Below are 16,106 nucleotides of genomic sequence, written 5' to 3' on the forward strand. Positions count from 1 at the left end.
CAGACCGCTTCTCACAGAATGCTCTCCTGTAAATCATTCGACATTTATTATTCATTTTTCTGATGGATCTGTGCAATCAGTGTTGGTTGTTCTGTCATTTTTAGGTGTTGGCTGAACCGCAGGCAGATAGACGGCTCCCTGAATAGGAATCCATCCGGCTTTTATGACCGAGTGTGGCAAATCCTGGAGAGGACACCCAGCGGGATCATAGTGTCCGGCAAGTTCCTGCCACAGGTAACCTCCTGTATTATATTGTATGCTGTATTACTTTATTATACAGTATGTTCTGTAACATGGTCTATGTCAGGGATATGCAATTAGCGGACCTCCAGCTGTTGCAAAACTACAAGTCCCATCATGCCTCTGCCTCTGGGTGTCATGCTTGTGGCTGTCAGAGTCTTGCTATGCCTCATGGGACTTGTAGTTCTACAACAACTGGAGGTCCGCTAATTGCATATCCCTGGTCTATGTTATGAAGACAGCATAGTGAACCGTTATACAAGTAGAGCATCGATTGAGGGCAATGTGCCTCCTGGTGAGTTCATACACAGCTCAAAGTTCATAAGCGGTATGATAACGTCTAACATTGCTTATTAAATCAGTAGTGCAGAGCAAAAGAATAATTGGGGCATGATGGACTTTTAAACCCCTTTCACAGTGAGGCAGTTTTTAGGCGTTATGCACTCGAAATAGCGCCTGAAAACTGCCTCCCATTCATTGTAATGGGTGCCTTCACACTGGGGCGGTGCGCTTGCGGGACATTTGAAAAAGTCTTACAAACAGCATCTTTAGGGCGGTTTGGGAGCGCTGTATACGGCTCCGGTAAGCGGAGGGGACGACCGGAGCGCGGCGGGAAGTGGGGGGGGGGCACCTTTACTGCCGCCGATAATAGTGGTCTCACTGCCGCAGAGACCACTTTTATCCTAAGGAGGACTGGCCGCCGTTGCAGAAAATACCGGGGTTATGGCAGCAGTCAAAGTACCGAAGTAAGTGGTTAATATATCATATTATTTTATTTCCTTTCGAAATATTCAATTATACAAACTATTTGTATATTGTGTTTATCCTTTTTTTAATCACATTTTTTATTATGATTTAAATATCATACATGTTTGTATCTTTTTATTATTTTTATTTTACAATAAAAAGTTTGTAAGCAAAAAAAAAAAGAAATCTATTTACCTAGAAAAATGGTGATGTGTTCAATACTTTTTTTACCCACTGGGTGGCAAGTGGTTAAAAAAAAAAAAAAACTCTAATTTGTCTCAATATATAACATATATGTCCCCTAGACTAGGGGCCTCCAAACTATGGCCCTCCAGCTGTTCAGGAACTACAATACCCATCATGCCTGGTCCTGTCTGTGAATGGCAGAGGTTTACAATGCCTCATGGGACGTGTAGTTCCACAACAACTGGAGGGCCGTCGTTTGGAGATTCCTGTCCTAGATGGACTTCTCACATCCCCATGAACACCTATTACAATACATAACTAGGTCACATTCCACAGTGTCTGTCCAAGGGGAAGGACTCCCAATTCTCAACGTGTTTTGTGGAATATACAGCTTCTTCAGGAGTGGGGAGTGAAGGAGGCAGCAATGTAATAAATCTGAAAAAAAAAAAAAAAATCAAGATACAATGGTGATAGTATCTAAATGGTACATACAATTGTAATGGTATACCAAACAATCCAATCCAGAGATGACACCCAGAGGCATGATGGGACTTGTAGTATTGCAACAGCTGGAGGTCCGCTCATTGCATATCCCTGGCATACAGGGCCACCCGGGGGGCGGGTATGGGGGGGAGCACAAGGAAAATGAAGAGCTAGTGAGAAGATCATGAACACATGAAACCACAGCTCAACCACCTATGTTTACTGCCTCCCAGGAGGTCATGTAAAAAGAGTATGACGAACAGAACAGTACTCAACTAGGTCGATCACAAATGAATAGTACGATCCGGTCCTGGAAAAAAAAGAAAAAAAAACATTTATAGAGTGGTTGTGTTGCTTATGTCGGGGTCGGTAGATTCTAATTCTGCAGCCCTAAGTAGGTTGTACAGGTCGGTGTGGAACGTTCTCACCAACTATAATCTCTTTATTCTCCGTACAGCAACCCACCCTCTCTGACATGACAATGTACGAGATGAACTTTTCTCTGCTGGTGGAGGACATGCTGCAGAACATCGCACAACCCGAATATCGCCAGATCGTGGTGGAGGTAATAGCTCCTGTTTTATAATGAACACATTGTGCTATTTTTCTAATCATTGTAACAATATCTCAATCCACGCTATTGCACTGCGGTGACGCCCATCGCATGTTACGTGCATCGGTGCCGTGCGGTTTATTCTGAATGGCACCGCAGTGCAGCTTGCTGACAGATGTGATTAGGATGCTTTAAATCCATTTGACCTCCGGAAGATTTACCGCCCCCCCCCCTTCATGACCAGGCCGTTTTTTGTCATACGGCACTGTGTTACTTTAACTGACAATTGCGCTTTCGTGCCACGTTGTACCCAAATAAAATTGATGTCATTTTTTTCCCCACAAAAATAGGTGATATTTGATCACCTCTGCTGTTTTTATTTTTTGGGCGCTATTTTTTTTCTTTCTGCTATAAAACACATCCAATAAATAACAAAAAAATGTTTGCATCATATTTAGGCCAATATGGGGGTAAATCTTCCAGGGCTGAATCGGTTAAGCTGTCGGTCAGTATTAGGAGCACAGACAAAACTATGGAGGTGATTGGGTCCTGTGCTGCAGGTCATCAGTGTCACCTGGCTGTACTTAGTGGCAGTGTGACACTTTTCATTAGGACTTGACAACATCCTGTAAACAGCAGTTTCAGCATCAAGTACAATGTGTGTTCATATCAGACACAGCACTTGCTGTAATCGCCATCTCCACACTGGTTTGAGTTTTTTTTTTTTGTAAACCAGCCCCTGTATAACGATCGTTTTTGCTTTCTGACAATCTCCCCCTCCCCCCATGCAGACAGAGAACGCCTCGGTGTACAGGATTCCAACTAACCTAAATACGTTTTTTTCCTTTTTGTCCTTTCTCAGCTTCTGATGATCGTTTCCGTCATCCTGGAAAGAAACCCGGAATTTGAGTTTCAGGAGAGAGTCGATTTGGACAAACTGGTGAAAGAGGCATTTAATGATTTTCAGCGAGACCAGAGCCGGCTTCAGGGAGCGGAAAAACAGGTGAGCCGGGACGGCAATCACCGTCTCAAGGTCACCGTCTCTCCCGCCAAGTGATCTGATAAAAAAAAAAAATAAAAATCTCAGCAGATAGAGCGCAGCGCACAAAATTAAATTTGGGCCAGTCTCCTGCGTGTCTCAGCAGCGTTACATTCTCGCTGTGATTTTGGGAGGAGGTCACACCGGGAGAGATGGGAAAACACGGCAGAAGATCAACAAGAGGGCGTTTACCTAGAGAGCCTGTCATAAAGCAAACCTAGATTTGTCAATTGTATTATTAGCACATTTACATGGCAGTATTTTAGGTTTATTCTCACAGAGCAAAATACACTGTATTGTCAAAAGTATTGGGACACCTGCCTTTACACACACAGGAGCTTTAATGGCATCCCAGTCTTAGTCCATAGGGTTCAATCTTGAGTTGGCCCCGCCCTTTACAGCTATAACAGCTTCAACTCTTCTGGGAAGGCTGTCCACAAGGTTTAGAAGTGTGTCTATGGGAATGTTTGACCATTCTTCCAGAAGCGCATTTGTGAGGTCAGGCACTGATGTTGGACGAGAAGGCCTGGCTCGCAGTCTCCGCTGTAATTCATCCCAAAGGTTTTCTATCGGACTCTGTGCAGGCCAGTCAAGTTCCTCCACCCCAACCTCCCTCATCCATGTCTTTGTGGACCTTTCTTTGTGCACTGGTGAGCAATCATGTTGGAACAGGAAGGGGCCATCCCCAAACTGTTCCCACAAAGTTGGGAGCATGAAATTGTCCAAAATGTCTTGGTATGCTGACGCCTTAAGAGTTCCCTTCACTGGAACTAAGGAGCCAAGCCCAACCCCCACACCATAATCCCCCCCTCCACCACCATGGTTTATTAGTGTGCCGCTGAGGTTCGATCACTGTGGGGAGTAATGTGGGTGATGCTACATCCACTGCAGGAGTGCTAGCAAGGGATGGTGCTCGACCCAACTCCTGTAGTTACTACGAGGAGAAATCCCGGATGCCACACATCAACAGTGTCCTATGATGGTAATGAGAGTGACAACGTCAGGCCACGCCCCCCAACATGTTTCACTCAGCGCCCCCCCGGAGCTTAGTCATGGGGAACCACGATTTGGACCAGTACAGAAAGCAACATCCATAATGAGAGAGTTTGGGGTGGAGGAACTTTACTGGCCTGCACAGAGTCCTGACCTCAACCCGATAGAACACCTTTGGGATGAATTAGAGTGGCAACTGCAAGCCAGGCCTTCTCGTCCAACATCAGTGCCTGACCTCACAAATGTGCTTCTGGAAGAATGGTCAGACATTCCCATAGACACACTCCTAAACCTTGTGGACAACCTTCCCAGAAGAGTTGAAGCTGTTATAGCAGCACAGGGTGGAGCCAACTCAATATTGAACTTTTTCGGACTAAGACTGGGATGTCATTAAAGTTCATGTGTGTGTAAAGGCAGGTGTCCCAATACTTTTGACAATATAGTGCATACAATGGATATAAAAAAAGATCTACTCATTAAAATGTCAGCATATCGTGTTACAAAACACGATATGCACTTTCTAAAGAGTGCGGAAAGCTGAAGACAGCAGATACACATGTAAAACTCAAGTAGGGAGATTCTGTAATGTAAAAAAATGAGAAAGATAAATCATTTCAGAACTTTTTCCACCTTTAATGTGACCTACAAACTGTACAAACTTGAACAACAAACTGAAATCTTTTGGGTGGAGGGAAGTAAAATAAAATAATCTGGTTACATAAGTCTGCACACCCTTACACTAATACTCTGTTGAAGCACCTTCTGATTCTATTCCAGCACTCAGTCTTTTTGGGGATGAGTCTATCAGCCTGGGACATCTTGACTTGGCAATATCTGCCCCACTCTTCTTTGTAAAAACACTCCAAATCTGTCAGATTACGAGGACATCTCCTGTGCACAGCCCTCTTCAGATCCCCCCCACAGATTTTCAATGAGATTCAGGTCTGGGCTCTGATCCAAAACGTTAATCTTCTGGTGAAGCCATTCCTTTGTGGATTTGGATGTAGGCTTTGGAGTGCTGTCATGCTGATAGATGAAGTTCCTCTTCATGTTCAGCTTTCTGGCAGAGGCCTGAAGGTTTTGTGCCAATATTGACTGGTATTTGGAACTAATTATAATTCCCTCTACCTTGACTAAGGCCTCTGTTGCAGCTAGAGAAAAACAGCCCCAAAGCATGATGCTACCACCACCATGCTTCACGGTGGGTATGGTGTTCTTTTGGTGATATGCAGTGTTGTTTTTGCACCAAACATATCTTTTGGAATTATGGCCAAAAAGTTCAACCTTGGTTTCATCAGACCAGAACACATTTTCAAATGAGAAGAAAAATACAGGTGCCTCTAGGTGAGAACTGTAAACATTTTAATGAGATAAGGGTGCATTATCCACTTACTTACATGGAGGTTAAGGAAGTAGGGCATGAGTCCATCCACACTGGCGTGGGGTTCACTGCAGAGCGGCGTTCTGAACAGCTGATTTTTCTGCCTGTGGGGGAGAAATCCCAGCCAGCAGGATTTCTGGGGCCACGGCAATAAAAACAAGGCTTGGATCGGGCCAATGGTGAGGGCTGGAACGTGGCACCCGGGAGCGATGACTTGTCAAGCTTGACAAAGGAGCGCACCCTGAGTCTCATCTACCAGTGCGCATGCTCGAAACGCCGTTGCAACCCACAAGTGACGTCATCACGCCCGGCGCCGCGTTCCAGCCCCTACCCTTTGCCGCATGGAAAAAAACTGGTCAACACTAATCTGTTCTTATACAAGACCACTTACCTGTCGAGGGGATGCCCACAAAGTGTGGGACATTTGGACTGAAGCCCCATCCACCAACGCAGACCCTGATCTTTCTCCTTTAAACATTCCGCCCTCTACTTTAAAGTTACAAGACCCAAAGATTGACCCTGACTGGTTTAAATACAAGCACTTTGCAGGTGTACTGTAGATTTAGGAACACACTTTTAGTCTAAGTGCCAGTTAGGGCACCAATGTTTTTGACTGTTCTAAGTCATGTTATGATGTGTAAAGGTTCCGAGCCTGGGTATGCCCAGTAGGCTCTGTTTTTGTATGTTACTCTTTTTCAAAAACCTCAATAAAAGGTTCTAAAGGCTGACCATTACCAGCTCTCCGCTTACGGAGCTCTGAGAACCGAGCGATCAGCGGTGCTTGATCGATCCGGTCTCAGTGTTAGAGCCGGCGGGGAACCGATGCTACATCCACCTAGGTAAGTAGGATTTAAGAAAAAAAAAAAAGCAAACCCATACAGTGGAACCTCGGATTACGACATAATCCATTCCAGGAGAATGCTCGTAATCCAAAGTACTCGTATATCAAAGCGAGTTTTCCCATTGAAGTCAGTGGAAATGAAAATAATTTGTTCCGCATTGACTTCAATGAGATGCAATACTGCATGCGGTCAGAGGCGGAGGGGGGTCACCGGAGAGCCTCGGAATGGCTGAAAAGGCCCGAGGACACCTCGGCAAACCTCGGAAAGACTTCCTACCCGAGATTTGCCGAGGTCAGCCGAAGTGTCCTCGTGCATTTCCCGAACGGCTGCATTCGGCGACGTTTGGCTCTGCTCGGCTCCGGCACCCCCCCCCCCCACCTCAGGCCAAAAGCAGTACTGCACACCGCTTTGGCCTGAATCGTGCTCATTTTGCAAGACAACACTCGCAAATCGAGTTACGATTTTTGAAAATACAGTGCTCGTATTGTGAAACGCTCGTTGACCGTCTTACTCGCAATCCGAGGTTCCACTGTACTTCTTTTTTAAAAGGCACATGTAAGCTTACAGTATAAGAGTTTTGGAAAAAAATATGGAATAGCAAACAATGGACTTTATAGGCACACACATAGGATAAAAAAATATTTTTTATCCTATGTGTGTGCCTATAAAGTCCATTTTTTGCTATTCCATATTTTTTCCATACTATCAGGACGCTGGCATATTGTTACTAGCGTATCCCCAGTGTCGCCCTGTGAAGATACACGTTAAATTCCATAAAATCTTTTTTGACATAAGAGTTTTGTTGAAATGAATGGCCTAGTAAACGGGTCTCTTAAAAGTAGGCAGAGTTCTCAGCGCCTGTCTTTTTTTTTTTTTTTTTAGCGTGTCTTCTCGCTGTTGTAATGCGTCTTTGTTTCCCCCTCTCCTTAGGATGACATGTCTGCCTTCTACAACACCCCCCCTCTGGGCAAGAGAGGGACCTGCAGCTACCTGACAAAAGCCGTGATGAGCGTTCTGCTGGAGTCCGAGGTCAAGCCAAGCAACGAGGACCCGTGCAGCATCAGCTAAAAAGAAAGGTGCCAGCGGGTGCCCAAGAGCATTTACACCTCACTCAGGTTTACGATGTTCCGAGCTTAGTGACGTGTGGCAGCGTGGCTGTGTTCAAAGCCTGAGCTTTTATACTCAAGACAAATGGGTGGCAGAGATCATGCCGTGTGTCAGAAGGTGTTATGCTGCATAAGTAGAGAATTTGTATTGACTTGGCTTTAGAGAGAGGCTGTTCCGGCTTCAGCTCTACAACGTGTTCAGCTGGGAGATCTGCCCAGGGTTGTGGAGATATCTATATAGTGTGTTTGTGTTCTTCTGTGTTTTTTTGTTTTTTTTTTTTGTAACCACAAATACCCCCAACATCCGCTGAAAACTTCACTTAAAGGGCCTTGCCCTCGGAAAATGTATTTTGTTTCCATCAAAGTTGTTTTTGGTCCTCCTTTGACAATAGACAATCGTCTTGTTCCATATTCAGTGCAAAGATTTGTGTAAAGTGCCGTGCCACACAGCAGTCGGAGCCTTAAAGTGATTGTAAACCCCTTTTTAAAACTAAATAACAATCGTGTAATGCTTGCTTTGTGTAATGGTTTTGCACAGACCAGTCCCAATGCTCCACTTCTCTGGTTCCCACCTAGCAAGCCACTTGCTATGAGGGTACCCTCGCTCGCTCCTGTGTGACGCACACACAGCATGGCTAGGCCCCGCCCCCCTCCTCGTTGGCTGTGATTGACAGTAGCGGGAGCCAATGGCTCCTGCTGCTGTCTTTGAGCGTATGAGGAGGGAGAGAGAGCCGCTGCTCCTGTGCACATTGCAATTGGTTGTAAAGGTTTTCTACCCTTCTGCATGCACCCCGCCCCCTCCCTTATGTACATACTAGACATGTGCAGTTAGTTTTGTTCCGAATTAGTTTAACGAATTTCAACAAATTCCTTAATTTAGAAATATCCAAACGAAAACCCGTTTTAAGCGGAGTTCCGTCAATTCTTTTTTTTTTTAAAGTCAGCAGCTACAAATGCTGCAGCTGCTGAGTTTTAAAATATGGACACTTACCTGTCCAGGGCGCCCGCGATGTCGGCAGCCGAAGCCGATCTGTCCCTCGGCTCTCAGTTGGAGGCATCGCCATCTTTGGTAAGGGAATCAGGAAGTGAAGCCTTGCGGCTTCACAGCCCGGTTCCCTACTGCACATGCGCGAGTCGCGGTGCACGATCCCACTGGCCCCTACTGTCTTCTGGGACCTGTGTGTCTCCCAGAAGACAGCGGGGAGGAGGCGCTGGACATGGCATAGATAGCCACAGATACTGCGGCTATCTATGCCCAGAAGTTGGAGTAAATACCTGGATTAGACAGGTATCTGCTCCCCACACCCCCCCTGTAAGGTGCCAAATGTGACACCGGAGGGGGGGGGGGGTCCGAAAAGCCATTTTTTGGGTGGAACTCCGCTTTAACTAATTTTTCCGAATATTCGTAACTTTGAAAATCCAAATTAATAACCAGCTAATTAACTGAACTATTACTAACTATTGGAATTTCCTTTCAAATTTGGCTGTTGGCGAACGTAATAAATATGAATTTATCCCAAGTTACGAATGTATCCGCAATAACGAATGCCGCATCTAAACAAATGGAACAGGACAAATTAATAATAAATACTTTTTATTATTATTCATTTGTTTTGTTCCATCTGTTTAGATGCGGCATTCGTTATTTCGGATACATTCGTAACTTGGGATAAATTCGTATTTATTACGTTCGCCAACAGCCAAATTTTGAAAGGAAATTCCAATACCTATAATTTAATGGTTATTTATTAGTTTAGCCATTCTTTCAAATTTTCTTTCCTATTTTCGAATCTACAAATCTTCAAATTACGACCATGACGAATAACCCGAAAAACGAAAAAAAAAAAAAAAACATACACAAAAACGAACTAATTTTTCAACAGTGCACATGTCTAGTACATACCTGAGCCGCATCCCGATCCAGCGATGTGCATGTGAGTTGCTCTCTTGGGGGTGTTTGTGTAGCGCCCCTCCAAACAAAAAGCACAACCAGGCCGTAACATTGGGTGGGTATATCACACTTGTCTTCTGTTTTTCACTATTTTTGTTTCTTTGCACTACGTTTATCCAAGCTGCTACTGAACTTTGTACAAGAGATATATTAGAAAGTATACTGTATGTTTTATGACGGATTTAAAATCTACTGTAAAATTAGAAATTTAAGGTATTTGAGGTTTGTGGTATTTTCTTATAGCATTAGTGTCATACGTCTCAGTCCCTGCCACAGTCCAGCCCTTTCTCCCTCCCCCACACCACAGGTCTACATACCGACCACAGTACAGTCCCCCCCTCACTGGTCCAGATGCCTAACCCAGTACATCCCCCCCCCCCACTAGTCTATATCCATGTAACAGGTACATCCCCCCCCCCACACACACACTAGTCTACATCCATGTAACAGTACAGCCCCCCTCCCTTGAAAGTCTCCTTGCCTAACCCAGTACAGTCCCCTCTCGCAGGTCTACATACCTACTACTAGGGATGCACCGATACCAGTTTTTTTTTCAGAGCGAGTATGAGTACTGATACTTTTTCTCAATTACTCACTTATACAAATTTTCTTATTTAATTTTTTTTTTTTGCAGTGCGATTTTGAGCCCATACAAAATGAATGGCCTCAAATTGCACTGCACCGCACGAAAAAGGTATTGGTTTTAGGTATCGGAGCATTTGTGCAAGTATTCTTGCAAATGCAGAGTATTAGCACTACCCTACCTACTTAAAGTACAGCTTCCCCCCCCAGGTCTACATACCTGCCACAGAACAGCCCCCCACTGGTCTACATACCTGCCACAGAACAGCCCCCCACCCCCACTGGTCTACATAGCCGCCACAGTACAGTCCCTCCCCATTGGTCTACATACCCGCCACAGTACAGTCGTCCCCCCCCGCCCCCGGTCTACATACCCGCCACAGTACAGTCCCCCCCACTGATCTACATACCCGCCACAGTACAGTCCCCTCCACTGATCTACATACCCGCCACAGTACAGTCCCTCCCCACTGGTCTAATACCCGCCACAGTACAGTCCCTCCCCACTGGTCTAATACCCGCCACCGTACAGCCCCCCACTGGTCTACATACCTGCCACAGTACAGTCCTCCCCACTGGTCTACATACCTGCCACAGTACAGTTCCTCCCCCCCCGGTCTACATACCCGCCACAGTACAGTCCCCCCACTGGTCTACATACCTGCCACAGTACAGTTCCTCCCCCCCCCCCAGTCTACATACCCGCCACAGTACAGTCCTCCCCACTGGTCTACATACCCGCCACAGTACAGTTCCTCCCCCCCCCCCGGTCTACATACCCGCCACAGTACAGTCCCCCCACTGGTCTACATACCCGCCACAGTACAGTTCCTTCCCCCCCCGGTCTACATACCCGCCACAGTACAGTCCTCCCTACTGGTCTACATACCTGCCACAGTACAGCCCCCCACTGGTCTACATACCTGCCACAGTACAGTCCTCCCCACTGGTCTACATACCTGCCACAGTACAGTTCCTCCCCCCCCGGTCTACATACCCGCCACAGTACAGTCCCCCCACTGGTCTACATACCTGCCACAGTACAGTTCCTCCCCCCCCCCAGTCTACATACCCGCCACAGTACAGTCCCCCCCCCGGTCTACATACCCGCCACAGTACAGTCCTCCCTACTGGTCTACATACCTGCCACAGTACAGCCCCCCACTGGTCTACATACCTGCCACAGTACAGTCCTCCCCACTGGTCTACATACCTGCCACAGTACAGTTCCTCCCCCCCCCCCGGTCTACATACCCGCCACAGTACAGTCCCCCCACTGGTCTACATACCCGCCACAGTACAGTTCCTTCCCCCCCGGTCTACATACCCGCCACAGTACAGTTCCTCCCCCCACTGGTCTACATACCCGCCACAGTACAGCCCCCCACTGGTCTACATACCTGCCACAGTACAGTCCTCCCCACTGGTCTACATACCTGCCACAGTACAGTTCCTCCCCCCCCGGTCTACATACCCGCCACAGTACAGTCCCCCCACTGGTCTACATACCTGCCACAGTACAGTTCCTCCCCCCCCCCCAGTCTACATACCCGCCACAGTACAGTCCCCCCCACTGGTCTACATACCTGCCACAGTACAGTCCTCCCCACTGGTCTACATACCCGCCACAGTACAGTTCCTTCCCCCCCCCGGTCTACATACCCGCCACAGTACAGTCCCCCCACTGGTCTACATACTTGCCACAGTACAATCTCCAAACCCCCCCCCCCACCTCACACATTTGACGATGCATGGGGAGGGTGCAATTAACAATTATTGACCCCCACCATGCAGCAGCAGCTAAATTTTGGGCATGTCCCTGAGGTGCGGTAATGTGATCTTGGCTTAAATGATAAAAGGTGGAGTTTTTCCGAAAAGATAATACTAATGCTGTGTATGGTAACATGTCCAGAATGTAATCACCGGAATAGTAAAGTTACTATAAGGCACCTGGGAAGTCAGGAATGCTGGGAACGGTCATTTCTCAGGATGTCCATCTCTTCTTTGCACCCACATAGTCTTCTCTTGGTTCTCTCTGTATCTGTAAAACATTTGTGTCAGCCAGTGAAAAGCAATAGAAGACAGAACTCGTTATTATCTGTAATGTCCTAATTTTCAGTTCTTTAGCAGTCAATAATTTACCCAGCACCCTTTGCTCCTCTTTACAGCAAACGTCTGCTACAAAACCAATTAGTGTATTTATGACTTGAAAGAATAATTAAATAAAGAGGCTTTAAAGAGTGATTTGCATGTTTTGCAGTCTTTTATTTCTTGGTTTTATACTAATGTCTGTTCTCCGGCAGTATTTGTAATGTATTTATTTACTGTAATTGAGGCTACAAGGGAATATAGTTTCTCATGAAGTCTGGGGATGTGTCAACTTGTGTTTAATAAGCAGTTCATTAAAATCTTTAAATTGCCTCCGCACAGTTTCATAAAATAGGAAGCACTTTTTAGATGGGAGACGTGTCTGGGTCTCATTGACTTCAAGTCCAGCCAAACCTTCTGTGTAAATCAGCTGAACACATTCCAGGTGCATCAAAACTAAACGGGTGAGAAAAGTCTTTCCTTTAAAGCAGCCACAGCCTGAGTAGAGAAGCCTGTCCCCTAACAGCATGCTGCAGAGAGCCCCTTGTTCTCTGTGCGGAAGCAGTGGTCTATCTGCTGTGAGTCACTATGGGTTGCAGGGAGGAAAATTACTTGATTCCCCCATTAACACAGGCAGTGTTGATGGGGGAATCCCACCCACGGGGGTATAGTGTTCTGGGGGCGGGCACAGTAATTACTGCTAGCCCTAGCCGCTGGCAATAATTTCATGTAAAAGTCCAGCATGCTGGTTGTACCCAATTCGATCAATGGATCGACTTGGGTACAATTAGTCTGCCCATAGATGGTCCCTGCTAAACCAACCGAGATTCAAACCATCCGTAGCCCGGCTACAGGCTTAGTTACGGTTTGATCGGAATGCCACTTTATATTACCACATATCACCACCTCCATGCTTTACTGTAGCAATGGTGTTATTTGGATGGATTTCCACCAGACACATTATTTGGTGTTGAGGCCAAATAGTTCAATTTTAGTCTCATCTGAACACCTTAAATGCACCTTGAAGATTCTGAGGCCACATGTGAAAAGGTGTTATGGTCAGAGAAGATTAAAATGGAATTATTTGGCCTCAACACCAAACGATATGTCAGGTGGAAATCCAATACAGCTCACCATCCAAATAACACCTTCCTACAGTAAAGTATGGAGGTGGTAATATCCTTGTATGGGGAGGTGGTGATATCCTGGTCTGAGGGGGTGGTAATATCCTGTTATGGGGGGCGTACTATCCTGCTATGGGGAGGTGGTGATATCCTGGTATGGGAATGTTTCTCTGCCGCATGGACTGGAGCACTTATCAGGATAGAAGAAAAACAGATGGAGCAAAATACCGTCAAGTTCTTGAGGAAAATCTGCTGGCCCTCTGCCAGAAAGTTGTCAATGGGAAGAAGGTTTACCTTCCAACGTGACAATAACCCAAAGCGCACAGCAACCGCTGAGCACACCGTGGTTGGAGAAGAAGGCGGGGAATGTCCTTGCATGGCCTAGGCAGAGGCCAGACTTAAAGCCCATTGAAAATCTGTGGAATGACTTGAAGACTGCAGCCCACAAATGGTCACCGTCAAATGTAACTGAACTTGAGCAGTTCTGCAAAGAAGAGCAAATATTGCAAAGTCTAGATGTGCAAAGTTACCAGAGACACATCCCAACAGACTAAAGATTGCAATTAAATCAAAAGGGGGTGATCCTTCTTCCAACTCAGTAATTCTGTTATCGATTTATTTTATTTTTTTCTGAAATGTTGGTGTTAAATCTTTCACTTGGCTGCACTGAGTAAATACAGCTGGATAAAAAACAAACAAACAAACGTGTGTCTTCATTGTAGGCTGCAAAGCAACAAAATGTGATTTTTTTTTTTTTAAATGGGAGCGATTCTTTTCTACACCCAATGTATATATATATCCTCTAAACTGGTAAATGATGGCAACTGAATAAATCATGAAAAAAAACTAAAAATGTTATGTTCCAGCACTGAAAACCAAGGACAGTTCCAGAGACCAGCCTTGAAAATGCATTTATTATAGCTTCTGTCGTGCTTTGCATAGAAACACTGAATCTCTCGCACATCAGTCCTTCACCCAGAAAAGCTCACATGTCGGAGTCCTCAATACATTATTATTAGCCATTGGATGAATCAATAGGACACATCACCATCTCCCATTATGTTGGGTAGAAAAAAAAACACATTTCTTGCCAAGAACAACAAACAGCCACTTCAATGTAGGTGTAAACCCCGAGCTGAATGACATCGCGTTTCCTAAAGCGCTCTAATCACAAGCATTAGCCATCTTCCAATCAAAATGTTTGTTTCCACCTTTTTTTTTTTCCCTCCTTTGTTACATCTCAGTGTTGCCGATCTCCTGGATCTCCTGTCTATGTACAGTCCAATGAGGACCGCATGGCATCTCTGACGGCGACAAGTGGACCAAGCCTGCATAATGGGTTTTAAATGGCCACATGTAGTCTGTACCGGAGGACTGTGTGACAACAACGCCGGACATTGGGAACAGGACGTTGTCACCCTCTAACAGGAAGTGTCTGAACAAGGACCTTCAATGGCAGGATCACCGGGTGTTAGAAGGACAGGTTTACATTTACAAATATTGAAAATTACTTTTTACATTTCATTAAAGCTTATATGAGATTTTAGAGAACTGGCTTAACCCCTTCACGACCGCGCTTTAGCCAAATGATGGCTGCAGCAGGTGGTCGCACATTGCCGAGGAGGGCGTCCTATGACGTCCTTCCCCCGCGCGCCTCTGTAGTGATCTGCGATTACTGCGTCCTTCAGGCACAGCTGATCACAGATCGGGGTAAACTAAAGAAGAAAAGGGACCATCCGTTTAGATCATAAACGTTGCCACCATCCCTAAATATAAGGAATAAAGATACCCCCAGCAGCGTGGGGTATCTTTATTCCACAGATCAGGGTAAAGAGCCAATCACAGCCACTTTTTACCATGTGACCAGCTGTGTCCAATCAGTGTAAGCAGGATTTGCCAGTTATCGGCATTCCTCTCCTCACGCTGCCAGCACGAGGAGAGCCGATAAGTGGCAATCCAGACAGGGGACATCTACACTGATAATTAGGGCAGCCCCAACAGTGCTGCTAATCAGTGCCCACCAGCGATGCCTGTCAGTGCCCATCATTGCCGCCTATCAGCGCACATCAGTGAAGGAGAAAAATAACTTTTTTAGAAAATTTTATAACAAACAAAAACTTTTTTTTTTTCATCATTTTCTGTCTTTTTTTTTCATTTGTTTAGCAAACAAAAAAACACAGTGGTAATTAACCACTTAAGGACCTGAAGGATTTACCCCCTTAATGACCAGGCCATTTTTTGCGATGCGGCACTGCGTCGCTTTAACTGACAATTGCGCGGTCGTGCGATGTTTTACCCAAACAAAATTGACATCCTTTTTTTTTCCCCACAAATAGAGCTTTCTTTTGGTGGTATTCGATCACCGCTGCGGTTTTTATTTTTTGTGCTATAAACAAAAAAAGACCGACAATTTTGAAAAAAAAAAAAAGTTTTTATTCATTTCTGTTATAAATTTTTGTAAATAAGTAATTATTATTAGTAATTATTTGTAAATAAGTAAAATTTTTTACTTTTTGCTATAATATCCCAAAAAAAAAAAAAAAAAAAAAAAAAGTCTTCATCAGTTTAGGCCAATATGTATTTTTCTACATATGTTTGGTAAAAAAAAATCGTAATAAGCGTATATTGATTGGTTTGCGCAAAAGTTGTAGCGCCTGCAAAATAGGGGATAGATTTATGCCATTTTTTTTATAAATTTTTTTTTTTTTTTAGTAGTAATGGCAGTGATCAGTGATTTTTAGCAGGACTGCGACATTGCGGCGGACAGATTGGACACTTTTTTGGACCAGTG

The 16,106-nt window shown here is 45.2% G+C and overlaps 1 protein-coding gene across 2 annotated transcripts in view; it reads left to right on the forward strand.

Moving 5' to 3' along the window:
• PHKB (phosphorylase kinase regulatory subunit beta) overlaps positions 1-7,851 on the forward strand; it is a 313,679-nt gene extending 305,828 nt beyond the window's left edge. For both annotated transcript variants that reach the window (XM_073605832.1, XM_073605831.1), the window contains exons 28-31: positions 105-234; positions 2,114-2,221; positions 3,072-3,212; positions 7,395-7,851. In XM_073605832.1, the coding sequence (XP_073461933.1) occupies positions 105-234; positions 2,114-2,221; positions 3,072-3,212; positions 7,395-7,532 (517 nt within the window). In that variant the 3' untranslated portion in view covers positions 7,533-7,851. The remainder of the gene's footprint in view (positions 1-104; positions 235-2,113; positions 2,222-3,071; positions 3,213-7,394) is intronic.
• The last annotated feature ends 8,255 nt before the right edge of the window (positions 7,852-16,106 follow it).

The sequence above is a fragment of the Aquarana catesbeiana genome, linkage group LG11 (assembly GCF_042186555.1).
Source record: "Aquarana catesbeiana isolate 2022-GZ linkage group LG11, ASM4218655v1, whole genome shotgun sequence".
Lineage (NCBI taxonomy): Eukaryota > Metazoa > Chordata > Amphibia > Anura > Ranidae > Aquarana > Aquarana catesbeiana.